Here is a 27,932-nt window from a genome sequence, read left to right on the forward strand (position 1 = left end):
CCAATGACATCTGCCTGACTACTGGCGCCATGCACTCAGAAACCATTCGTTTCTTCATCATACAAGCTCCCAATAACCCAGTTATTCTTGGACTACCCTGGCTTCAGCTCCACGAACCACAGATCTCATGGACTGAGGGTCAAATCATTCACTGGTCGGCCAAGTGTTTTGTACAGTGTCTTCAGACCCTGGAACCAACGTCACTTAAAGCAGTCATCGTTAAGAAGGACCCTCCGCCCTCAGCCAACCTTCCTTCGGAGTATGCTGATCTAGCTGAGGCATTCAGCAAGTCCAACGCTGCCCAATTACCACCACACCGGTCTAGCGACTGCGCCATCGAGCTGCTCCCTGGTTCTACACCACCCAGAGGTAGAATCTTCCCTCTTTCGCAACCAGAGACTGAAGCCATGGAAGCCTACATTGAGGAAGAACTGGCTAAGGGCTTCATCGTTCCATCTACGTCTCCTGCTTCCGCCGGATTCTTCTTTGTCAAAAAGAGAGATGGGGGTCTTCGGCCCTGTATTGATTATAGAGGTTTAAACAAAGTAACTGTCAAGTTCCGGTATCCCTTACCTCTAGTTCCACCGGCTCTAGAGCAGCTTCGCTCCGCCAAATACTTCACCAAGCTCGATCTGCGCAATGCCTACAATCTGATTCGCATAAAGGAGGGGGACGAGTGGAAGACCGCCTTCTCCACCACTTCTGGGCACTATGAGTACCGGGTCATGCCGTTCGGCCTCGTCAACAGTCCCTCAGTCTTCCAGGCATTCATAAACGATGTATTCCGTGACATGCTGAATAGATGGGTCATCGTCTACATGGATGACATTCTCATCTACTCCGCCTCTCTTGAAACACACATTCACCATGTCAGAGCCGTACTACAACGTTTGATCTCCCACCAGTTATATGCCAAAGCAGAGAAATGTGAATTTCACCAGACTTCCACCACGTTCCTGGGATATGTGGTCAGTCCTGAGGGAGTGGCGATGGACGATCGTAAAGTGCAGGCCGTCCTGAACTGGCCCCAACCTACGACTGTTAAGGAGATGCAGAGATTCCTTGGATTCGCCAACTTCTACAGACGATTCATCAGAGACTTCAGCTCCATCGCAGGCCCCCTGACTTCAATGACCAAGAGGAGGGGAGGACGCTTAACCTGGTCGCCCGTAGCCGACAGAGCCTTTAATCACCTCAAGGAACGGTTCTCTACTGCACCCATACTCCATCACCCTGATCCTGAACGCGAATTCATAGTGGAGGTAGATGCCTCCAGCACAGGCGTCGGGGCCATTCTTTCGCAACGTCATGGCAGTCCACCCAAACTCTTCCCCTGTGCCTACTTCTCTCGCAAGCTTAACCAAGCGGAACAGAATTATGATGTGGGGAACCGCGAACTATTGGCTATGAAGGCGGCGCTGGAGGAGTGGCGACATTGGCTTGAGGGAGCCAAATTTCCCTTCTCGGTTCTCACCGACCATCGCAATCTGGAATATCTCCGCTCTGCAAAAAGACTCAATCACCGACAGGCTAGGTGGGCGTTGTTCTTCACACGTTTCCAGTTCACAGTAACTTATCGTCCAGGTTCCAAGAACACCAAAGCAGATGCGCTTTCTCGCCAGTTTGAGTCCGCTTACGAACCCCTTTCTCCCGATCCCATCTTACCTACCACTCTCATCGTGGCACCAGTGCAGTGGGACATCATGACCGAAATTGCGGAGACACAGGGCACCGATCCCATACCGGCTGCATGTCCTCCTAATAGGACCTTTGTACCTCTTTCCCTGAGGAACAGAGCTATTCAACTGGCTCATGACCTCCCCGGCTCCGGACACCCCGGAATAACGGCTTCCATCCAACTCCTCACCAACAAATTCTGGTGGCCCTCACTCCGTACTGACACCATTGCATACATTAAGAACTGTGTAACTTGCAACGCCACCAAATCCTCCAAACAGTTACCGGCAGGTTTGCTCCAGCCTCTACCCATCCCTCAGAGACCCTGGTCCCACATCGCCATCGACTTCGTCACCGACCTCCCCAACTCCAGAGGCAATACCACCATCCTTACTGTGGTTGACCGCTTCTCTAAGTCCTGTCGCCTAATACCCTTACCCAAACTACCCACAGCCCTAGAAACAGCAGAGGCTCTGTGCAGCTATGTGTTCCGCTTCTACGGACTCCCTGAAGATATCGTCTCGGACAGAGGCCCTCAGTTCACTTCTCGCGTATGGTCAGCCTTCTTCAAACGTCTCAACATTAACATAAGCCTTACCTCGGGCTACCATCCTGAATCCAATGGGCAAACCGAGCGGCTCAACCAAGAAATCACCCGCTTCCTAAGATCCTACTGTCACCACAACCAAGCTGATTGGAGCCGATATCTGTTTTGGGCAGAATACGCGCAAAATTCCCTGCGCAAACAATCCACCGGGCTTACACCCTTCCAATGCGTGCTGGGGTTCCAACCACCTCTCTTTCCCTGGTCCGGGGAGCCCACAGAATTACCTGCAGTTAATGACTGGTTCAGGAGGAGTGAAACCACCTGGAACGAGGCCCATACCCATCTCCAACGCGCCATCAGGAGACAGAAGGAACAAGCAGATCACCACCGACGTCCCAACCCTGAGTATGTCCCGGGATCATGGGTCTGGCTCTCCACTAGAGACCTCCGGCTCCGACTACCCTGCCGCAAACTCAGTCCCAGGTACGTGGGTCCTTTCAAAATCATTAAACAAATAACCCCTGTTTCTTATCGTTTGGCTTTACCTCCACAATATCGTATCTCACCCACTTTTCATGTCTCCCTGCTCAAGGCCGCTGGTGCTCCGAGAAGGGCGGACGACCTAGATGAGGCCCGGAACCAGGGACCCCCTCCCCTCATCATCGACGGTGAGGAGGCGTATCAGGTGCAGGAAATCTTAAACTCTCGGCGCCGGGGAGGAGTCCTGCAATATCTCGTGGACTGGGAGGGGTACGGACCGGAGGAGAGGTCCTGGGTCGATGCCAAGGACATTCTTGACCCGTCTCTTACTACTGACTTCCACAGGACCCATCCGGATAAACCGGCCCCTCGTCCTCGCGGAAGACCCCGGCGTCGTCTGCCTTCTCACGTCAGGAGCCGCTCGCAGGAGGGGGGCTCTGTAACGAATCCGGCCTCTGTGGTTCCCCCTGATCGTCACCAGAGGTCACCATCACCCGAGTATTGACTTTCCCCTCGAGACTACATTTCCCATCACCCCGCACCCAGCACTGATTACGAGCTCACCTGCAGCCTATTACCGGGACTACTTAAGCCTCCGCCTCTCGCTCACTCATTGCGAAGTCTTGTTTTGCCCCGGCTAACATTTCTGAGCGTTTATATCTTCTCTGTTGGATTACTGTGTTTGACCTTGGACTGTTTCTTCTCGTTTCTGATTCTTTGCTGCCTGCCCTGACCTCGGACTGTTCCTTCTCGTTTCTGATTCTTTGCTGCCTGCCCTGACCATCTGCCTGTTTGATCACTCTGCCTTTGTTTTGCCTCTGATTACCCTGTTTCGCTGTTGCCCGACCACGCCTGTACGACTGTGTCTGCCTTTTATTAAAACGCTGCTAATGGATCCCCATTCTGTTGACTCCTCGTTACAGGTTCCATGACAAAACCAAACGCTAAAAATGATCTTCCATCAAAACCAATCTTTGGCTTCAATTTAAAAACAAAAACTGTCAAATGCAAAACATGTGTGAGAACATTTCAGTGAGTTCATGTTGTGTTGCCTTGAGTGAATTACATGGACGTTTGCAGAAAACATTCAAAAAATTAGAACTTGTGCGAATACTGGTGAATTCTGTTTATAGTTTTAAGAAATGTGTCTTAGTTTTAAGAGTTGAAGAAATGGTTTGGGATTTTGGGTACATAGAATTTTTTTTGTTGTTGTTCTAATAGAATTGGAATAATTGAGAAAAAAAGTAATAAACATCATTTGCCAATTTTTTCTGTTTCAAACTCATCAGCCTCACAACTCACAATACTCCACCTTCCACAACTAATAATCTGCATCTGCCATAATCCAAAATCTATATTTAACTCTGACACAACAAAATAGCTACTTGCTTAGTTTTGTAAAGTAACTGACTTTTGCCCATGCATATTACTTGCACCACTGTTTTACACCACTAAATTAAAGAAACCTCTACGAGGAAGAAGAGAAGTGGTCATCCGCTGCATTATAGAATTCCTTGGGGAACATGGAGGAGACCTCATCAAAGAATTCAAAGTATGTAATCTTTATTTCAATATACCAGATGTATGAAATTGAAATTGTTGTTGGTTATTTACAGAAGAGGCCTTAATATCCTTGATTGGACTTAATAAATATCTTACAACATTGATCAAACAAATTGTTGAGTTTAAAATTTTCTCTTTTGATCAATATTTTTTATATTATATGACTTACTGCTGCTTAATGTTGCAGGATAACGAAGAACAGACAGGTTTTGAATAGCTTGTGATGGCAGTTATTGTGACCAGGAAAGGAGCTTCTACAAGTGACAGTCCAAAGGACACTGGAATCATTATCGAGGGGTTGAAAGTTATTACGGACCTTGAAGATGTTCCAAGGACTTGCTGTGTCCTCCTTGGTTTGACCTATGCACTGAATCTCCATTATCCCAGACATCTGAAGTAAACATTTGAGGTATTTCAGAAACTTTTCTTGGAGTTGGACACTTCTAAGCTGTCAAACAGAGTCCAGTCACTCAAGTCTAAACTGAGATTGTTATTAATATAATCTGTTCTGTGGTTCTAATAGTATTTTTTGTGGCTGTTGTTGGCAATAATAAGTCAAGAGTTCTTAATTCATCTTTGAAGTCTGTGTCTTAATTAATCCACTCATTAATATTAATAATATTAAATTAATTATGTGTTATGTGTCAAAATAATTTCATTAAGTAGTATTCATTAGCATGGTGGTTCTTTTTTTGTCCAGTGAACCCATTATTTTTGTTTAAATTTTACTTAATGTTTTTGTGTGCTATTTGCAGTTATTCATTTTGAAAGGTTGACTTTTAAGGGGCTCATTTGATTAATTCTAACTTAATTAAAATTGTTGAATTTAATTAATAACATTGCTTGTAATCTGTTGCCACAATTTTATTGGGGAGATATTTTTTTTTGACAGTGCAGGCATTTGCAATCGCTGTCTGGTCAGAATACCGAGCGATGACCTACATACAGTATATGTTTATATGTTCACATACAGTGTATGTCTGTATGAACGAACCAGCTCTACAAGAGACTCATCAAACTGCTGGTCTGCCATGACAATTCCAGGAAGGAACCAGCCTCTGCCCTTATCTGACTACAGCGGCCCTTGCTGCTATGCTCAGAATACAGCTTGCGCTATAAATTTTGCTGTGACGCTGCTGTGATTTTTGAACACAATAACGTGTGAAATCTACTTTACGTACCGTTGATATGTTTGTCTAGAAACGGAGGGTATGTTTCGGCTCTTACATTGTGTGTGCATGCAGAAGCAGCGGCAGCGTGAGCCGCATTGTTCTCACACTTGCGGAATTTATGTACATATTGTCGTGTTGGTTATACACGCACGGAATTGTTCTATGGAGGCTTTTCACACAGGACAGACACTTCATGTGAGGATACTCAGTGGTCTCCCTTTTTTATTATTTATTCCCCCAGCAACACAACACTAATACAAGGTTCCTTCCTGGATATTTCACCTAATACTACATCCCCCTTTCTAATTGAAGTATTTCCCTCGGGGATGCATGGGTAGAGGTATAAACATTCTGGAAACTATAACCATAGGTCCCTGTATTTTGATCACAGATGTAACAATACATCAACTCAAGTGTTGTCAAGATCAATATCAAAACTTATAACTTAGTTTATAGCATCCTAACACTGAGCATGTTACTTAGTTGCCAAATGTTTCTTATGTAAACATAGAACACTTTTTATGTGAACATACATTACTTTTAGCATGTACCGATGTAAACATTTTAACTCTTTCACCATAATGCTTTTTAACGAAATGGAACATTTTCGGTGAATCCTCCTTAATCCATCAACAGTTCGAAACAATGAAACTTTCACAAGATTTCTTCAGCAATATACTCTTCTGTTCACCTCCTATCTATGGGGGATGGGGTAGACTGCCCAAACCCTCCGCCTGAGTGTGGGGATTATTCTGCCCCGTTACTCACTCAGTTCCTGACTCTGAACAAACAAAGTCTTTCAGGTACGCTGGACGTACCCTAGTTCTGGTAGGAAAGCGTCTCTCACATACTGGATTCTGCTGGCTACTTTCCGTCTGGATCTCAGGTGTGACAGGTACAATCACTGCTTCAGAAGCAGTATCTTCCTGTGTAGTCTCTGGTAGGTCGGTAGGTTTTTCGGGTGCCTCAAGGGTCGGCGAAAGGTGGTACCTGTTTCTTCGCAGGGTGCCCCTGGGCGTCTCGATGATGTACGATCTTGGTGTGCCTGCCGTCGACACAACTGTGCCTCTCTCAAGCACGTCCTTGACCCACACGTGATCTCCAGGTTGCAGTTGTGGCATGTCATGTGCTCGGTGTCTGCGGTTGTAGTTTTGTTGCAGTTTTTGTCTGTATTTCTGTTCTGTTGTTTTCAGCTTCTCCATGTCTGCACCTCTCGGATTGAGCTGAGATGGAATGACAGGAACAGTCGTTCTGATTCTCCTCCCCATGAGAAGTTCTGTGGGACTGTATCCGTTCACTAGGGGAGCAGCACGGTAGGCCATAAGAGCGAGGTAAGGGTCTGTGGATTTCTTGAGAAGACTCTTAACTGTCCTCACAGCTCGCTCTGCTGCTCCATTGCTCTGTGGAAAATGGGGACTGGAGGTTACGTGACTGAAGCTCCAATCCTGTGTAAACTTTCTGAAAGACTCGGAAATAAACTGTGGTCCGTTGTCCGAGCGCACTTCTTCCGGAATCCCATGACGTGCAAAGATAGATTTGAAATGCTCAATCACTGCTTCTGACGTCGTAGATGTCAGCTTGGCCACTTCAAAATATCTTGAAAAATAGTCCACGATGATCAGGTATTGTTTGTTCTCTATCTGGAACAGATCTGCTCCTACAGTGGACCATGGCCTTGAAGGGAATACAGTGGGTAGCAGTGTTTCTCTGAAATTTGTTCTCTCCCGAGCACAGGTATCGCAATTCTCTATGATTTTCGTCAGCTCTCTGCTGAGGCCTGGCCACCAGACTGACTGCTTAGCTCTCTCCCTGCATTTCGTTAACCCCAGGTGGCCCTCATGCAGCTTGGAAAGTATGTCCGCTCTGAGTGATGCTGGAATCACTATTCGACTACCATATAGCAGCAGGCCATTTTGAACTGTGAGCTCGCCTGAGAATGGCAGGTAGGGCTGAAACGCCCTTTCAATGGAGAACTTATCTGGCCATCCTTCTGCGCAGAACTTTTTCAGCTGCTGGAGGATGGTGTCACTGTCCTGGTGAGTTTGGATTTCCCTGAGCCTCTTTTCAGTAGCTGGTAAGTTTGTCATGACAGAATCAACGTACAGGTTGATTTCCTCTTCCTGCCGTCCTTCTACCACGTCGCTGACAGGAGCTCTGGACAGAACATCTGCCGGCCACATGAGAGATAGTGAAAGAGAACCTCATTAGCCTCATGCGTAGTCGTTGTATGCATGGAGGGAGTTGATCCAGACTCTTTGAACCCAGCAGTGGTACTAATAGCTTGTGGTCAGTCTCGCTATGAAAGGTTTTCCCAATGAGAAATTCTGAGAATCTCTCGCAGGCCCACGTTGAGGCGAGTGCCTCCTTCTCAATCTGGGCATACCGCTGTTCGGTGCTGCTAAGGGCTCTTGAAGCATATGCCACCGGTTTCCATCCTATGTCTGCCTGTCGCTGGTGGAGTACAGCGCCCATCCCGTACGAGGATGAGTCAGCAGAGACGAGTGTTGCCGCATTCGGGTCGTACAATGCCAGCCCTGGGGGTGTGGTCAGGTCTGCTTTGATGCTATCAAAAGCCTTCTGCTGCTGTGGTCCCCAGGCCCACATATTGGACTTTCTCAGCAGGTCTCTGAGAGGATGTGTTTTCTCCGCCAGGTGAGGCAGAAACTTCCCGAGGTGGTTCGTCATCCCCAGAAAGCGTCTCACCTCGGTTACGTTACTTGGCTCCTTCATATCTCTAATGGCGTTCACCTTATCAGGGTCTGGGCTGACCCCTGATGCCTCAATGATCTGCCCCAGGAACTTAATCCTGCTCTTTGAGAACTCACATTTGTCATTAAGCGTGATACCCGCCCTCTGCAGGTGTGACAGCACCCTTGTTACGTTCTGGGGTATGTCCGCGTGTTTTTTGTGTTTTGTTCTCTCCCCCTTTTCTCTCGCCCTCCCTCTCTTTCTCTCTCTCTCTGCAGAGGTCGCCTCATTGGATAACGTTCCTGTCTGTCTCAATTGGCCCCGCTGATGTCATCGACCGTGACATCCAATCCACCTCTGACCCCGCCTATTTAAAACCCGCTGCCATTCACTCAAGAGGAGTTCGTTGTTGTCCTGGTTATGTTAAACTAAAACGCTGTTGTATCTCTGTTTGTTGTGTGTAAAGTTACGCTGCCTTACTGTGTTTGTCCTTGTATGTCAATTGTTCCATGTTTCCCCGCTTTGTGCTAGTCACGTGTTTGTATGGTTAATTTGTTGTTTGTTACCCTAGTTGTGACTCTTTTAGTGTTGGGGAAAAGGGGACAGGTAAGTACGTCACGTGACATACATGGTGCAGCACGCAGGAGGTGCGATTTGTATTAGACACACTAGGTTAGGAGCGAGCACCACCCTCTGTACTTTTGGTTTGGCTAGTTAGTGTAGGTAGTTAGAGCGTCCTGGACGCTGAAGATTTACTTTCTATCTTTGTTTGTAGTTAGGTTAGAGGGCTAAATAGGTAGACTTGTTTTGTTTTGTTCATTTCTTTGCTTTGGTGCTGCTCGCGTCCCTTTTTCCCCTTTGGTGTCCTTTTCTGTCTTACTGTAAATAGTTTGTAAATATAACCACTCTCACCCGACACTACACACTTCACTACTTGTATATTGATAAATAAATCACGTGGATTGTTTTGCACTACTGGTTACTGGTCCGTGATTACCCACACACCACTCATATTTTAATAATCAAATAAGTGTTATTCCCCACATACCCCCTAGACTAATTGGGGTTGTAACAACCCTCCTCAGTCTATCATCGTGCTCACTCTGTGTGGCTCCCCAGATGAGCACATCGTCCATCTGACACAGAACCCCTTCCAGGCCCTCCGGGATGCGTGACATGCGTTTCTGAAAGTGTTCTGGTGCTGACGAGATTCCGAAACACAAACGGTTGTAGCAATACCGCCCAAACGGAGTTATGAAGGTGGTCAACAGTGAAGACTCTTTTGACATAGGAATCTGCCAGAATCCAGCATTGGCGTCTAACTTTGAAAACACTTTGGCTCCAGACAGCTGTCCTAAGGTGTGTTCGACTGAGGGGAGTGGGTGTTTCTCTCTCAACACTGATTTGTTCAGCTCCGTGAGGTCAGTACATATTCTCACCCTGCCCGTACGCTTGGGCACCACCACCACAGGTGCACACCACTCTGTCGGCTCCTCTACCTTAGAGATGACTCCTTGCTGCTCCATGCGATTCAGCTCCTCTTTGACCCTTGGTAGGAGTGGGAGGGAGATGCGCCTGGGCGTTGAGAAGGAAAAAGGCTGTGCCCCAGGCTTCAACACAATGTTGTACTCACCCTCCATTTTCCCCAGTCCTCTAAAAAGCTTTGGGAACTCCTTTTTTACAGTCTCTGTGGAGTCCAGGCTGATGTTTTCCACCCTGGCAACCAGCTGTAGTGCTATGGCCGCCGCTCCGCTGAGCAGTGGCATACTCAGCCCTTTCACTACGTAAATGTCCTCCATAGTGTGCTTATTGTTCTTACTGAGAGTGGCTGTGAACATGCCTTTGACTTTTAAACGTGTCCCTCCTGGCCCTCGTAGAACTTTTGTGGGCTTCTCTAGCCTGCTGAATTGACCCTGGGCATACAGTGTTTCTGAGACCGCGGTCACATCAGCACCCGTGTCGATTTTGAACACTGTGTTGTGATTGTCCACATTTATTTCTGCCATCCATGGGCTGGTTATTTCTTTCGCTAACAATGAGCCCAGGAAGGCAACTTCATCCTCAGAGTCCTCAGTCACTGTGGCAACATTCATTTCATGAACTTTCTTTGTTCTGCACACTCTTGCATAATGTCCCTTTTTTTTTTTTGCACTTATTACACACTGCTTCTCTTGCTGGACATTGCTGCAGCCTGTGTCCTTTTGTGTCTCCACATCTTTTGCATTGTGTCAGTCTGTCCTGCGGTACTTTCTTGACTTTTTGTCTGCATTGTAACGTGGTTTGTTTCGGCTGCGCGCCGCCGTGTTGACGCGCGTGCACGCTGTCGAGCTGCGTGTTGGCGATGTCTGCTCAGGATCCATTTGTAATTGCTCTGATAAGCGTTTATCTCTCAACCCCACAACAAATCTGTCTCTCACCATTTCATCGTGCAGGGCACCGTATCCGCAGTACTCCGCGAGGCACTGCAGTGCTGTATGAAAGCTGTCAACTGTCTCTCCCATCTCTTGTTGCCGCTGATTAAACTTTGCTCTCTCAAAGATAATGTTTCTACGGGCCACAAAGTGAGCATCCAGCTTTGCTTTGACCGTGTCGTACTCGCTCGTCTCATGCAGGCTTAGACGCAATGAAACCAGTATATCCTCGGCTTCCTCTCCCATGGTGTAGATGAGCGCATTCACCTGATTTTCTTCTGCTTGGGTTTCCAAGCCCGATGCAGTGCGAAATCGTTCGAAGCGCTTTATCCACTTTGGCCAGTCGTCGGCCTTAAATGTAAACTTTTCAGGTGGGGGAACTTGAAACTGACTCATGTTGCGCGTCGCGGTTTGCTAGCCTTAGCCTAAACTTTATCGCTCAGCGAACGAAAAAAAAACACACCAACTCGACGCTCTGACACTGACTTCTCGTTGTCAACAGCCGCACTATACTTCTGACACCATGTTGTGTTGGTTAGACACGCACGGAATTGTTCTATGGAGGCTTTTCACACAGGACAGAGACTTCATGTGAGGATACTCAGTGGTCTCCCTTTTTATTATTTATTCCCCCAGCAACACAACACTAATACAAGGTTCCTACCTGGATATTTCACCTAATACTACACATATTGAGAATTAAAAACAACATTCACTAGATGGCACGTCAGAGCCAAAACATCCGTCTGTCAGGTTCCCACAGTTTCCCGCTTTTGCTCTCGCATGTATGAAAGAGGTGGGTTTTACTCTCGTGTTCAAAATGTCGGGACGCTGAAAAGATATACGAAAATTGATTCCTGTTGAAACGTTTTTTATAAGGAGTGAGTAAAGTCTGACAAGGCATTTTGCAAGATTATGAATTGTACAAAATTTATTTGTTTGTAATGTTTCTACTGGTAATTTCGTGAAACCATATCAAGGTCCACATTGCAACAATGTGACCCACTTCATAGTACACCACAGTGCCGAATGTGAAATTTCCCATTTCTGTTATGTTATACTGCTATTTTTCCATAAACCGATCTAACTCAGTTAAACAGTTTAAGTTTAGTGAATTGTATTTTGGTTTACAGTTATCTCTTTCTCTGTGCCAGTGCTCCTCCTCCTTTTCTCGTTTCTCATCACTGATTACTGAAAAAGCATAACCTCAACCCCACTGTACACCTTTGAGATGAATTGGAAAGCTGACTGCGCACAAGACCTCCTCACTGGACATCAGTGCCTGACCTTACTAATGCTCGTATGGCTGAATGAGCACAAATCTCCACAGCCCTGCTCCAAAATCAAGTGCAAAGCCTTCCCAGAAGAGTGGAGGCTGTTATAGCAGCAAAATGGGACTCTGTGTTAACTCTCTGTTAATGCCCTTGATTTTGGAATGGTGGGCAATTATGAGTGTGTTTGGGTGTCATAATTATGAATTATGTTTGGGTGCCCACACACACGCACTCTTAATTTTTTCACTTAATTTTTATAAGTTGTAATTTCACATTGAGGGTGGAAAAAATTCTGACATGATTTATCTTGGTTTAATCACAAAAACTTGCCATTTTAAAAGGGGTGTGTAGACTTTTTAAATTTTTTAAATCCACTGTGTGTGTGTGTGTGTGTGTGTGTGTATGTATACTGGTGGTGCTCTCTGTAAACTACAAGTAGTGGCTCAGACTGAGCCGCTCAGTCATATTTTTTTCCAAAAGAATGAAAGTGATGGCACCTGCAGAAGCAAGGTACTGCAGGAGTAGCACCGAGATACCTTTTGCAAGCCTGCCCCTGAGAGAAAGCCACGCAGAATTTTAGTCTCTTGATGACAGTGTCAATGACAATTTATTTATATAGCACAATTAATTACAACTTCCATTGACCAATGTGCTTTCCAGCAAGTCATCAAAAACAGAAAAACACACAACAAACAAACAGAAAAGTTATAAAATCATACAAATATCCCATCAGCCATACGCTTTAGAAAATAAAAATGTCTTTAGCCTGGACTTAAAAATATTAAGAGAAGAAGCTTGTCTAATGGATAGTGGCAAGGCGTTCCAGAGACTGGGGGCAGCAATACAGAAAGCATGATCTCCCCTACACTTAAGCCTCGACTTAGGGGTAGACAACAGATCCTGGTTGGAAGACCGAAGGGATCTAGTGGGTTGATACTCAGTCAATAACTCACAGAGATAAGTAGGGGCCAAACCATTTAGAGATTTGTATCTTTATCTACAATTATTTGAACTGCTAAGTGCTCTTGCTCACCTAGTTTTTATAGTTTAGCACACAAATCTCAATTTGTCTGAGACCTGGGTGAAAAACGGCATGTGTTTATGGCCTTCCTACAAGTCCACAGAGGTTCCAGGCAACAGTTGGGCATCCTTCAAAGTTAGGGTGCTTTATACTCAAGGTACAGTAATACGCTGAACTTAGAGTTTGAATACTTAACATGGTTGCATTACACCTTTTAATGTGCTGTGATAACTGTTGTCTGTAAGTTTGTGACTATGGTAAAATCACCATATTTTGCAGGCATTTTATTGTTACAATCTTTTTTTATGTTTTTCTGACAATTTAAAAAAATTAAGGAAAGTGACCAAAAAAACTAAATAAATGCATTCTATCTCCACAGTCCTCAGTCTTAAAATCTTCTCTGTTTTTATGTCTTTGAGGGAAAGAGAGAGAGAGAGAGAGAAAGAGAGAGAGAAGGAGAATGCGTCCAAAATAATCAATTTTCTCCACATTAAAGGGTATAAAAATGAGAATCTTTGTCCAAGCAACAATTAAATTTACCCATCAAATCTTGCACATTTGCATTACTACCCTAATGAGTTGTAGGAAGCTTGGTGCTGATAAACCAGGAAGATGCTAAGTCAGTAGGAAGCCCGTAACATATTCTGGTGCATCAATAGAAACCGCTCTATTCCAAAAAACAGTACGCATTATTTTCTACAAATGCAAATTCATTAGTCAGAAATGAATAAATTCAGATCACACAGTCTTATTAAACACAGGAACAAATTTCAAACATTTGCTTAAATTACTTGTTTTAACTTAAACTGTATAATGTTACAAGTATTTATTCTCCAAAATACTTTCAAAAGTAGATGAAACATTCATTTATTGACATTAGTTTCACAAGATTTTTTTCATACTTCTATATTTTCCTAACTGGACAAATATGGGAGAGGATCACATCAATCATGTTTTTGATAATGGCATGAGGTGGGTGTATGTCATGTGGGAGGTGGTGGGCCAGCGTCATCTCCCAGGCATCTAGCAGCTGCACACGGAGTCCTCTGAACATGGCACGCAGCACAGCATCCCTCTGCAGAGAGAACCAGTCGCTGTTGAACAGGCTGCTCTCTGGGTCAAGCTGCTGCAGGTTGGCAGTGCGGATCACCACCAATGTAGCTGGCTCACGGTTCAGCAGCCGCACCACGGCCCTGCGGATGTGCCGTAGGCGCCGTATATATATTTCAACAGGGAAGGTGCTAAAGTGAGACCACACACTCACAAGAACGACTGTGTCCGGCCCACCCTGGATCTTGTCTAGCTCATTAGCTACATAGCGCAGCTCAGAGGAAAGCACAGAGCTGAAGCGGATGGGCGGCCCATGGCAGCGGTAGCTCATCAAAATATCGTTCCTGCTGTCCAGAGCCATGAATGGCCCTGTTTTGTTAGAACTGTAAAGGGTTAACAGTTTGAGGTCTGCAGAAGACAGAAAATGGGCATCATGTGAGAAAATGGATAAAACATGAACAAATTAGTGTTAAAAGTAAAATTAAAAGTAGTGCACAAAATAAGTGAGAAAGGTTGCTCAAAAAGAGATCATCAATAGGCTAATGACTTGCTCTTACTTGGAAGAGAGCTAGTGAGGTACTCAAACCATTGCCGCATGGTGGAATCTCCAAACATGTAGACAGCCTTCCCTCTAAGACAATGTGTTATGGCTGAAGAGTGATTAAACCGCCGGATGACTGCACCATTCAAAGGCCTCCAGGTACCATGAAAGTAGTAGCCAGTAGAAATGTAATGATTTTTTACTTTGGTTTGTCCTTTGAGGGAGAAAAATTAACATTGTTCATCACAACATAATATACTGTTTGAGTTTGTTGCTCATTTGTTGCTCATTAGTGTATATGCAAAAATCTGTGTATCAACTTTTTAAAAATGATGTGAGGGATTGATCAAAATGTGTTTGTTTAGATTTGTGTTTACGGTCAGGGTTAGCCCATAATGTTGGAGTCCTTTTTAAGTACCATTTGAAGCAATGCCTACATACCATATATGGTTAATATTGTGTGTGTCTCTATTTAAATAAGTGGTGAAATGCAGATCAAGATTGCAGATCAAAGCTTACAATTATATGTATGATATTTATATGCACATTTGATGTATTTCAACTGATTGGGCTTTATTGGGAGTTGGCAAATTAAGGCACTTAATCTGATATTCTGTGTGGGCCATTCAGATTATGCAAATCACATGTGTGTAGTTCATGACTCTGAGGTTAACCAGATTTTTCTTGAGTAGAGGTGTCCAAGGCTCAAGAAGATGGCAAGCATTCAAAGAACTTTGAATATGAGCCAGTATATGGCTGCAACTTATAAAATATAGTTGATCCTGCTCATCTTGTGTATATAATTTAATTTTTTTTATATTGTGCACAGTGGGACAGGTAGAGTTGATGCCTCAAAGCTCCAGAATGGGATCCCTGGTACAATCCTGAGGTCAGGTTCATGTCTGTGTGGAGTTTCACATGTTCTCCTAGCATTCAAGTGGGTGTCCTACAGTATATCTTGTTTCCTCCTTCTTCTGGTAGGTGGACTGTTGTCTTGAAATTAGGAATGCAAATGCATGTGTGAAAATACAGTCCCCTCTGAAAGTATTGGAACAGCAAGGCCAATTCTTTTGTTTTTGCTATGCACTGAAGACATTTGGGTTTGCGATCAAAAGAGGAAAACGAGACAATAGAGAAGAATTTCAGCTTTCATTTCTTGATGTTTACATCTAGACAACTTAGAACATGGCACCTTTGGTGGCAGACCACCCAATATTAGAGTGAGCAAAAATATTGGTACATGTGACTTACAGGTGTTTCATGTTGCCCAGGTGTGCCCTGTTAGATTGATTGTTTAAACAATTAATAGCTCTGAGTGTCTACTCCATCAGGGGAAAAAGTGGAAGGTTTTAGACTGGTTTAAGCTGGTTTAAGGTTTAAGCTGCGGTACAAGACTGGAAAAGCATCACAAAAGAAGAATGCAACAGTTTGGTGATGTCAAGCAAGAGATATGCAACCAGATATTAAGTGTTATTTACTTTAAGTCTATCTGTTCCTATACTTTTGCTCACCTTAAAATTGGGTGGTCTGACACCAAAAGTGCTTTGTTCTAAGTTGTTTAACAGATCTAGATGTAAATATCAGGAAATTAAAGCTGAAATTCTAATCTGTAGTCTTCAGTGTATAGCAAAAACAAAACAATTAGCCTTGCCATTTCAATACTTTTAGAGGAGACTGTATGTGTCCACTGTGCTCTGCAATGGACTGGCATACAATTCAGGGTTTATTCCTGCCTTGGACCCAGTGTTCTCGGGATAGGCTCCAGATTCACCACAGCTCTGACCAGGACAAAGTATCTACACAAGATGAGTGAATAAATAAATACAACCTGTGCTGAGAGTTAATTATGTGAACATCTTTATGTAGTCACGGGATACTAAATCATGATCATGAAATTGTAATGTGTGAACAGCATTTAGGCTATTTTATTTAAAAGGTTCAAAATTCTATCCATAAAATATTTGATCCAATGCGATAAGCAATGTGTCCTCTGATCGCCTTTGTCTGGAAAAAAAAAAAACTTTTTGTGGCCTTTAAAAGGAAGATATTATTAGTCATATTTATGTATTTAATACTGGCATCAAATGGCATTCTATGATTTTTTTTTTTTTTAGTGTTTTTACAGCTAAAAACTAATTTCAGCATGACATAGTGTGGCTACATCAGAAAATGGAACACTGCTTCTTACTCAAGCTGATATCTCACAACAAAAAATGTAATTAGTAGGTTTAAAGTCAGAATTATGTGTAAGTGAAACACACCTGTTTCTTCAATAAACTCCAACCAGTATGCACATCTATCAATGTGTGAATTTCAGTATTAACTCCTCACTGTGCAAAAATAACTTAACTCAAAATATGGCCCATTGTGCATACAAGACTTTTATGTATAAGAAATAATTAAGAATCTTTTCTACTACAATGATGATAAACAAGGGCCTGGGTTTTGTAGTACTCTTTGTAGTATAAAGGAAAATGCATCAACAGATTTTTAAATATTCTCACAGTAAACACACAAATGAAGTAATTACAGCATTTTAGTGAACCAGGTTAAAAGTTTTTACACAGGCTTTAATACATTTAATAACTATTCACTAGGCTGCAGCCTATATTTTCAATGTATTCACAAATAACTTTTGATTTCATACTTATATTTCTACTTAAAAAAGGAATTTTCTAAGGTACAGTGTGAGGCTGAATTTTAAAACAATGCTGAATGAACTTGAAATTTAATTTTAAAAAAACATACCTCTTTCTGCAGGTAATACAGTCACTTTATCCATTGCTGATGCAGGTATAGGAATTTTGATATTTACATCACTGAAAAAAAAAATGTAGAAACTGCATAACTGTTCCCAAAACACTGTTTAGTAGCTACTGAAGAATTTGATCTTGTTTTTTGTTTCATAGCATTAATTTATCTCTCTTGTATGAAAGTATGATAAGTGGCCAGATGGACAACATGTTGCAATTTTTCTTTTCAACTGACAGTTGCAGCAGACTGTATTAGCACAGTTAGCTGAATCCTAAGAGCCTTGTTTGTCTGACTACACCTACAAATCAATTTACTGAAGGCTATTTAGTCATGGCTACAGACAAAAAGCGCGAAGTTAACAGTGAGAAGGAGTGATTTCAAAAGAGCTGGAAAGAATACTTTTTCATCAACAGCCATAGCAAATGCGTACTGACTGTTGCAGTAACTAAGGAATTTAATATCATGAGACATTGTGAAACAAATCATGGAGAGGATCATGGAGAGGATGAGAGGGCAGAGAAATTGAAGCAACTGGAAGACTTTTTTATTTTATTTTTTCAAACAAAGCATGGAAATCCTTTTTATGAATTCCTGAAAGAGTCATTAAAGTGTATTTGTATCCAAGTATAAAAAAAATAACAATTTAATTTATGATTATGTTAGTTTGTCCAAATACTTTTGGACCCTTAAATAGTGGGAGACCACATATAAAAATGCTGAAATTCCTACACCATTCTCCCAATTTGGATGTACTCACACACACACACACACACACACATGTATGAAGAAGCTATCTTAAAAGATTTGTCCAAATAGACTCCAGCTGCCATCTCACCTCTGGAAGAACTGTGCTTCATATTCCGTAATGAGGTTCTTCTTGTAGCCCCCTTTATAATGATTTATTCGTGTGTCACAGCCTAGCATTTCAGGCTTGTAGCAGTACCAGGGCTCTCCAGTTAAAGGGTCAGTGTAGTTGCAGAGTGGTTTCTCGTTGAGTGGCAGACACAGGTTGCACACGGTGGTCTCTGAGAAAGCACCAGATTGGAACAGACTCTTAAAAAACACTCTGTCGGGTTGCTCCTCCTGCAATCTCTTAAGTACCACCACTGCCTCACTTGGGTGCACCATGGTGATTTCCACCCATGCTTCACCAGTCCACAGCAGTGGGAACAACACTGTATAGGTGCCATCATTATAGTCGTGCACCTTCCCTGCAACACCGGCACCCAGCTCGGGTGAATGCAGCCGGGCTATCAGGAAATCTCCACCATGATCCTTAGGCAGGCCCAAGAAGTTCTGCACGTGGACATTGACCAGAAGCTGACCACCTTTGTTTTGTTTTGACAAGCCCTGAATCACAAAGTAGCTCTTGGCAGGGTCACTGCTGAGCTCCACAGGCAGGCCTTGCACCAAGGGACCTGGCCATGCAATGGAATTGAGCAGATCTCTCTCTTCTTTGGCCTCTTCTGCCGTGGGCTCCTGGCCAAAGTGTGCACAGTAAGTGTGGTTTACCTCCAGCGGCCACAAGATTTCAGGAGGTTTAAAGGATGAGTGGATGCTGCTCTGTATTTTGTAGAAGGTGAACATTAGCTGATCATTTATATCCTACAATCAGTTAATCAAAACAATCAAAACAGCAGTCACAAATCCGAGATCTTGTAGGCTCCAACTTATTAATAAATAACTTTACATAAATTATTTTTAAACACAAGATAGTGCCCCTGATAATGATGAACCTTCATCTGGGCATTTATATTTAATATGGTTTAATATGACACTAACATTAAGAATCTGTAAACTCCCCATTTATTGCAGATTACATGGCTAAATAACTTTGGTATCTTGGTCATTAAAATGCAATATGTAGGGCCAGGGTGATGTGATATGATCTGGCGCAAAGTCCTACCACCCTGAAGTGGATTATTTTCGTATAACAGCATGGCCTGAAGTGTATAATTCTGCTTATACCACAGCGATTACAATTTTGAATTTATTCTATAATACAATTTATACAACAGTTAGTTCCAGTTCACTAATTTGATTGGTCAAGAGGTGTTCCAAGAGTGCTGATATTTAGTATAACACACAGGTATCACTGGTTGTACAAGTGGTGAAACGTCCCAGTGTGGTTATACTAAATACCCTAAACTATACTAAATACTATAGATAGATAGATAGATAGATATACTTTATTGATCCCATGAGGGAAATTCTTGTGTTACAGCAGCATGGTCAGTAGCAAGATACAACACGTACACACACAAAATATAAAATATAAAATAAAATAAGTTAAATTAAATGTAGTAGTGCAGATATGGAACACAGTTGTAGATTTAACCAGATTTACATCAGTATTTACATAAGTACACTTGTGAAAACTGGTAGTGAATAATGATGAATATGAAGAACCTTGAGAATGTAGAATATAATGACAGCTTTCTAAATGATAGCTTTCTAGTAGTAGTGTAATGTGAAAGTGTTATCATCTGTCACACACAGGTGAGCTGTTGCACAATGTTATTGCGAATGATAAGAATGAACTCCTATATATTAATATACTAAATACAAATATACTATATACTAATATACCAAATACTAAATAAACTATACTAAATATTCTTGGAATGCCGCTCACCCACTCACATTAGTGGACTGGAACTAACTTGCAAATACATTACACAGGTTCCACAAATATAAAGTAAGATCCACAAATAAATGAAATGAGATGCACAAATATTTTTGCAATTATATAAAAAATTAGTAATTGTAGTTGTAATCATCATATCAATCAATATTAATTTTAACAATATTTTTTCAACAGCTTATAAACAGCATTTGATCCAGCATATCCTATTATTTTTCATTTTATTGATTTATTTTTATATTGTGCACAGACAGCTAACATTGTGTGTACAACCTAATGAAGACACTAAACCACAAGATACTAAATCAGTGTCGTGAAATCGTAATGTGTGTGGAAGCTGCTATTTTGTTTTGTTGAATTTCTAAAATTATGTAATTTTTTTTTAACTGTTGCACTCTCATGTAAAGAAAACATGCCTGCGGTTTGATGGATAAGCTGACCGATCACTCATCTACTATGCTTATAGCTCACATTAAGTAAGTGTTGTGCATTATTTTATCAACTAAAAATCAGTTTCATGATATCTGAACTATGAATATGGCCCATAGTTTTAAAAACAAAAATGTTCAGGTCGCTATGAGAAATGTTGAAGTAATGCATTTAGACTACATCTAGAATGCATTACTGTAAACATTCACTGGAAACTCCTTTCAGAGGAAATAACTCGGTTGCTACTGAATACATTTGCAACAAAACACATCGGCTTTGGCTCTGAACAAGCTGTACTCACCTCCATAAATATGTTGAGAATAAACAGTAAAAATCCTGATATTACCAACAGAATAAAGATAAGCACCAATCTGGGTATGTGTCCATCCATTACCGGGTGCCACGATCACAACACACAGTGCCTGTTAGCCATCAGCAAATCTCACTAAGGACAGCTTGAAGAAACTGACAGAGAGAAAATAACATGAAACACACATGAACACTGCTGTGCCTTTATGACTGTTTCTATGACTGATTATAATAATAATAATAATAATAATAATTATTATTATTATTATTATTAGTCATTATTTCAATTTGAGTCCACCTGAAAGTTTAAAAAAAAAAAAAAAAAAAAAAAAAACAGGAGTTCCTAATGTTCTCTGGAATGTTCATGCAGGAAGCAGTTTGAAATCAGACAACAAGAACCACTCAGCCATTTTTCAGTGGATGACCTCAGCTGCATACTGTACAATTGTACCTAAAACTGTGGCAGAATAATGACAATCCCTGTTCAAAAGGCCCGGGTGTTCTTGGCTGTTATGATAGTTCTGACCAATCAGAGTGCTCAATGTTACCGCAGCCTCACTTGCCTGAGTCTGAAATGAAACGTGAGTGTTGAGCAGATGCACTGTGGCACTGAGTTTACCTTTGCGGTATTGTGTGGGGTATTTCTGTTCTTAATAAAGATTGGCTGCTTAATCTATAACGTCATAGTATTAATCTAGCGAAATTCAACTTTTATTAGCATTCATATATAGAATTTTTATGAGTGCCTTAAGATTATTCCACACTATTTTGTTTTTTATGCAATCCAAAGTGATACAAATGTTGAAGACAATTGTATCATTTTGCGACGATCAGCTATTTGCCAAAGGTTCACATCTGCTGACGTTCAGATAAGCGGTATTCACATGCTAGAGAATAACCACTCAGCATTGTCCTAGAAATGCTTTATTAATACCGTTATTCCTTTGTTGAGTTTAGACAAAAGAGTATTATCATTGGGCATGTATGTATGTATTATTTATTGGGCTTGTATGTTTGCAAAATACGTATGCGAATGTATCACCAAGTTTAATTTTGTGTGTTAATTGTTTCAGAACCACATGTGTATGCCCAAGGAAGTTACATTCAGTAAACCCACTGAAAGAATTTTCTAAACTGCCTGGTGATTCTCTTCAACTAAGGGTCATCGCACCCAGTTCTGACTGACTGCCTGCAATGTTTTGAATTCATCAGCCCCCTCTATTTCAATCCCACTATGTCATGTCACCCAGGAGAGGATGGGTTCCTATTTAAGTCTGGTATCTCTCACAGTGTCTTCCTCATTTAGTATCAGGCAGCTTTTCATTGCCACTGTCACCGCTGCATTGCTCATTAATGATCTATATATAAATCTACATACAGATTTCTGTAAAGCTGATTTAAATTTATTATAACTGAATTGTGAGACAACAAGAGATAATAAGTGCACAACCAGTGTGATCACTAGGTCATAAACTAGTTCCTTAACTTTTTTCTGCAAAAAGAAGAGATCACAGCCTGCCATCCTATTCAGCTACAGCCTGCATGCAAATTTATAATAAATTTCACTTTGACTAGGTCATAAACAGATAGAGTGCAACGGATAGAGTAGAAACAAATGAGGTGGGGCAGAACTTATGCTGCGTTCAAGGTGAAGTTACAACATGTAATTTCCCACTGACAACCGGTAAAATCTACTAAAAACACCCACTCTACATGAAATTTCAACTTGTGAACTTGAGGCAGTCTCCTCAACTACCACTTACTTCCCTGTTTACGGACTGACGTCAAATCAACATGGCCGCTCACACTGTAAAGCACCCATTCTCTACTATCGGTTTATAGAGTAGCATTGGAGTTATAACCAACATTAGCTGGCTAGCTTGTTGATAACGCTACTCGTTATTGTCCGCTAGCTAGCTTGCTGCTAACGCTACTCACTATTGTACGATGGCTAAGGCTATGCTTGGAAATACTTGGTTAGCTCTTTGATTTTATAAAGCACTGTATTACCAACTGCAACTTTCATGATTCAGTAATGTTTCTATAAAACATTTCAAAAAGACTCTTTATCACCCTCTTGAGTACTGAGCATTTTAACCACACTAAGGCAAAACACACATTGAGTATATACAACAGGAATGTGTGTTAGCAAAGTTTTGGACAGACTTTGTTACATAGATACGTAGGGTATGTTTCCACCCTTACATGCAATTAACATAAGCATATCCTTTAGGTGACAGTTTGCACTGCATGACGTGTTAATTGATCTCCTCTCCATTACAATGCTGTTCCAGATTTCAACATTTCCTTCCCAACTTAATATCATGGATATATTGACATCATTCTGACTATATGTGCTATGATTCTTATCCACACTGTAAGAGAAGTATTAAAAGGGTTTGTTTATTAGTCTCACGTTCTGTTGCCAATTGGGGCACTATGACAATTACTTACTATATGCATGTGTACCTGATTGTGACCTATGACATAATATATCTGTGATGTTTATTATTCATTCAATGCTATCATTTGGAATTATGCCACATTCCCTGATTAAATGACATATTAATTGAAACTTTCACCATGGCAACACAGTTTAAGTATCACAGATATTGTGACAGCTTGCTGACCAAACTTTATTTGAATCTGATGCACCCTTTAGGAAGGTGGTGCTATGAAAAAGCATTAATATTGCTATGTGTATGTAGCTATTTCCCTTCATTCAAAATTCTTGTGAAGTTTAAGCCATATTGCATGATGTACTTTGGGATTATGCCACACTTCCTGATCATATGATGTAACAATAAATGATACCCTAACCAATGCAATACCATTTAAGATATCAAAAATTCTTTCACAAGTTATCATCATGGATATATTGACATCATGTTGACTAAATTAGTTTTAAATATGTTAAACCCCATAGGAGGAGTGCTAAAATGTTTGGAGTATAAGCCTCACTTCCTGTTGCTAGTCACTGGCGCTGTAACGATAAATCACTACTTGCATTTTGACGCCCCATCATTGAACGTAAATGTGAATTTGCAAGACATAGCATGACGTATGGTGGAAATATTCCACACATCCTTCGCAATTTAGCATTGTGGACATCTTGATATCATGCTGACCAAATTTGGTTTGAATCTAAAGAATCCCCTGGGAGGAGTATTTAAAACGTTGGAACCCGTCAAAATGCACAAAATTCAAAACGGCTGACTTCCTGTTGGGTAGAGTTCAGGATGTCATTGTGAAATTCATTTTTCTTCAGAAGACTCATATGCTGGCCAGATTTTGTGCATGTAGGGGAAACTAGATGCTCATGCTGAAGAATATGTCAAACAAGGGGCACTATCAAGCAATGGGGCCTCACTATTAGCATGTGTATGTGACAGTGCTCCATCACTGTACATAAATCTGAACTTTGGGTCACCCTGCATGATATACAATGGAATTATGCCTCACTTCCTGTTTGTGCAGGCTAATATGTTAATTGATTGCCTCGCCATGGCAACATTGATTAAGATATCAATAATTCCTTCTCCAGTTAGCATCAGGGATATCCTAACATCATGCTGACCAAATTTGGTATGAACAGGATGAACAATAATAATAATAATAATAATAATAATAATAATAATAATAATAATTTACATTTTTGCCATTTGGCAGATGCCCTTATCCAGAGCTACTTACATTTATCTCATTTATACAACTGAGCGTTTGTGGGTTAAGGGCCTTGCACAAGGGCCCAGCGGTGCCAGCTTAGCAGTGCTGGGATTTGAACTCACGCCCTTCCGATCAGAAGTCCAATGGCTTAACCACTACTACTACTACTACTACAACAAACAATAATAATAATAGTAATAACAACAACAACAACAACAATAATAATAATAATAATAATATATTATTATTATTATTATTATTATTATTGTTATTAAAGCTGCAAGCAGCAATGTTTTTTTCGGGGGCCAAGCACCCAGACTCGGTGAGCCGCACGTTCACATTGTTGCCTAAGCAATCACAGGAAAGCAGAGCCATAACTTTAGCAAAGGGATTCAAGCGCAATTTGTAGTTTCACTCATGGTGTGTACGTTTTGACCACAGACAGTGGTGGAATTCTCTGACCAGAGAAGGTTCTAGATGAACAAATGGGCAGTAGGGTGGCATTGCTGCAGCAGCTGCCACTACTGCTGTGACCTGTGGTCATGATTGCTACTGCTCTGACCTGAAAATCTTTTTCTTCTTGCAATTTAAAAACATCTAAGGTATTAGGTTTCAAGATGATGTGAGAGAATTTGGTGAAGATTGGACAAAATGTGGAGGAGGAGTAGCAAACATGGCACTCAGGGCATGGTCCTGAAGATGCCTACCAAGATTTGTGTCAGTGCGCACTTCCTGTTTGGGGGCTTTGCTGTTAGATTCGTTGGCCCATTACAGGCAAACCGTTTAGGGTATCAAAATGTTTTTGAAAATTTTTGTGGGGCTTACTCTGAAGATGGCGTGTGTCAAATTTGGTGATGATTGGACAAAATTTGTAGGAGGAGTAGCCACAAAATCCAAGGTGGAGGAAAATCTAATTAGGGTGACATTGATGTCATAGGTTGCATTGAACACAGCTTTTACATTTTGGACATGCGGTTCAAAAGCGATGACCATATACGTATATCCAAATTAGGCCCAACTTTGACCCGATTTTGGCACTAGAGCATTGGCAGCACTTGGCCCAGCACTTTGGTCAGAATGTTCCTTAGACCCTAATCAGTGTGCCAAATTTCACAACTTTTTACCAGACAGTTCTGAGTGCTGCCATAGACACCCTAGCTGGAAGAAGAGGAAGCAGAAGAATAATAATAAGAAAAGGTACAATAACAATAGGGTACCTATGCACCTTCAGTGCTTGCCCCCCTAATAATAATAATAATAATAATAATAATAATAGAAACAATAGGGCGCTTCACACCACCCTTGGTGCTTGGGTCCTAATAACAAGAGCATTTTTTTGAAAAGTGCTGGGGCAAAAAGAAACCTTGCATGATTAATTATAAACCAAGTGAATCCTAACAAACAATTTCTGAAGTGTTTTAACTCATCTGCATTCAGCAGTAGGAGTGGCTTTTGTATTGAAGCACTTCAGTTTAACTATTCAGGCATTATCTCTCAGAGTGCACACTACAGGTATGAAGCAGGGGAGTGTCCACTACCAATATGGGCAGGTGAGAGGCGGACCCACTGTCCGATTGGCCGTATCTACTGCGCATGCTGTGACTCCAGTTTTGACGATTCAAAGATGGCGTCTTTCAATTCAACCAAAAAAGGCTTCGAAACCACACAGTGGGCCACATTTATTAAGCTGGACACAAACTGATTAAATTGTCTGTACGAGTATTTACACAAGCAATTTGGTAGTCATGAAAATCCCATAAATTCGCAAAAATGTCTGCATCATACTTATGCTCCTGAGTGTGTATAAATATATACATAAGAAGAACTAATGCAAATCTCAACATTTCCTGACCCCAAGAGAGCAAAATTGGCCGTGATGTCTAGAAGGGAGGGGTGTCCTTCTCTCTCCTATCAATCACAGCGACAATAGCCAATCATTACCACTTGATCCAATTTGGCACAGGTTTTATGCTGGGTGCCCTTCCTGACGCGACCCTCCTGTTTTATGGCACTGAGAGTGCACTAGCTCAGGCAACCCCAGTGGCTGGGTTTGGCACCCAATGGGGGGCTCAAACCCACAACCCTGAGATTAAGAGTGACTGAGCTAGCCAGGTGCCCCTTTCCCCACTCATGTATAGTCTATATTTTACTTGTTTATGGTATTCTTATTCTATATGTTCAATCTGTTGGCTTATCTTAAACCAACAAGCAGGTAACTTAATACACCAGTCTGGTCAGCAGTTTGTCTTTGATGAAATATAAGATGAAACAGGGAAATAAACAACTTACCGTATCAGTCAACCTGGTAAAACCAGTTTGTGGAAGCAGCTTGTGAGTAAATTGAAAACGTTGCCCTATTCAGTACAAATGAGTAGTAGTATACTGTATATATACACTTTATACAATATGCATATATAATGAAAATTAAACAGTTAAGGTAATGAACTCCTAAGTGGCATATAGAAACTTTCGCCCTATCATCGGTAGTTTGAAGGCTAACGATACCACAAAAGAAAAAAAAAATAGTGTCTGGCGGCAGACCTACTCCCTCAGCCCACCTGAGTAGACCTACCGCCTTCCTTGTCCAGGAAGTGACGTCATTTTGTTTGAGGAAGTCGCGTGAATTTAACATGCCTGACCTTGTTCGAGGGAAAAGTGTAACTAGACTTCTTAAGTGGCTACGGGACGTGAAATTGAGCTGAAATAAATTGAACGGTTATTTGTATGTATGCTGTATGTGTACGTTTGTTACGGTTTGGTAGTGCATTTAGACGTTATACATTTGTATATTTATTTGCGGAATTCCAGCAGGTAGCCGGTAAGCTAATGTTCCTGGTGTGCTGACCATAGATACACACTGGCTTGGCTGCCAAGTGTTTAGCAAGTTAGCATCAGCGCCACAGCTTCTAGTTCAAGGCTCAGTCTTCATAATTGTGAGGCTCTCCAATCTTTTTCTAAGGAAACACTTTAATCTTATGCACTATCCAAATGTTTCATTTAGGAATTCAATCGCGCAGGCATTTCCAAAGTCTTTGATATCTAAACTGCATAAATTACCTCCAAAAGCTAAGGAAGTCCACTTCAAAATAATGAATGGAATTTATAAATCTTGGGAAATTTTGAGACAGAGATTTGGTTTGGATGATAACATACATTAACTTATTTTTATATATATATATATATATGTGTGTGTGTGTGTGTGTGTGTATAATCTTTTTGTTACAATGTACTATTGGTTATATCCAAAAAAGTCTGGCCTATCCGAGTTTAACAGAAATTATGTTGTTTATGGGGTGATAATGGAAGGCAAGAATTCTAAAATGGTTGTAAATGTTTTTAATAATTGCAAAATTTTTCATTCACAAAGTAAGGCTTTTTAAAAACCATTGCTTTTTTTTTATACATTTCATAAGGAGCTCTCTCATTATTTCATATCCCTACAATATATAAGAAAGAAAAGTGCCCAAAATTACTAAATTGCCTTCATACGAAGGATTTTTGTAGACCTCAGAATTAAACTATTTATATATTCTTATTTACATATTTAGGTATTGTATATTATTATTTTATTTATCCCCCTCCCCTTTCCCTTTTCGTTATGTGTTTCTGTATATGACTATTTTGATAGTGGTTGGCTGTTACTTAACTCTAACGGACGTGTTATCGCCATCATTATTTTTGAAAACTGCAGTTAAAAAAAGTTAGC

General features: G+C 41.4%; 1 protein-coding gene across 2 annotated transcripts; it reads right to left on the bottom strand.

Moving 5' to 3' along the window:
- Window positions 1-12,158: 12,158 nt before the first annotated feature.
- Window positions 12,159-26,825, bottom strand: LOC113546580 (NXPE family member 3). 2 transcript variants are annotated; one of them, XM_034304202.2, is made up of 6 exons: window positions 26,516-26,825; window positions 20,553-20,716; window positions 18,014-18,783; window positions 17,173-17,243; window positions 14,441-14,638; window positions 12,159-14,291 (listed from the first exon to the last, which is right to left on the bottom strand). In XM_034304202.2, the coding sequence occupies exons 2-6, from the start codon at window positions 20,640-20,642 to the stop codon at window positions 13,738-13,740; spliced, it is 1,683 nt and encodes a 560-aa protein (XP_034160093.2). In that variant the 5' UTR covers window positions 20,643-20,716; window positions 26,516-26,825; the 3' UTR covers window positions 12,159-13,737. The 2 variants fall into 2 exon arrangements, with proteins under 2 accessions (XP_034160093.2, XP_026802337.3); XM_026946536.3 differs by having other exon boundaries at window positions 12,162-14,291; window positions 18,014-18,741; window positions 26,516-26,824.
- Between the last annotated feature and the right edge of the window lie 1,107 nt (window positions 26,826-27,932).

This window comes from Pangasianodon hypophthalmus, chromosome 5, assembly GCF_027358585.1.
Source record: "Pangasianodon hypophthalmus isolate fPanHyp1 chromosome 5, fPanHyp1.pri, whole genome shotgun sequence".
NCBI lineage: Eukaryota > Metazoa > Chordata > Actinopteri > Siluriformes > Pangasiidae > Pangasianodon > Pangasianodon hypophthalmus.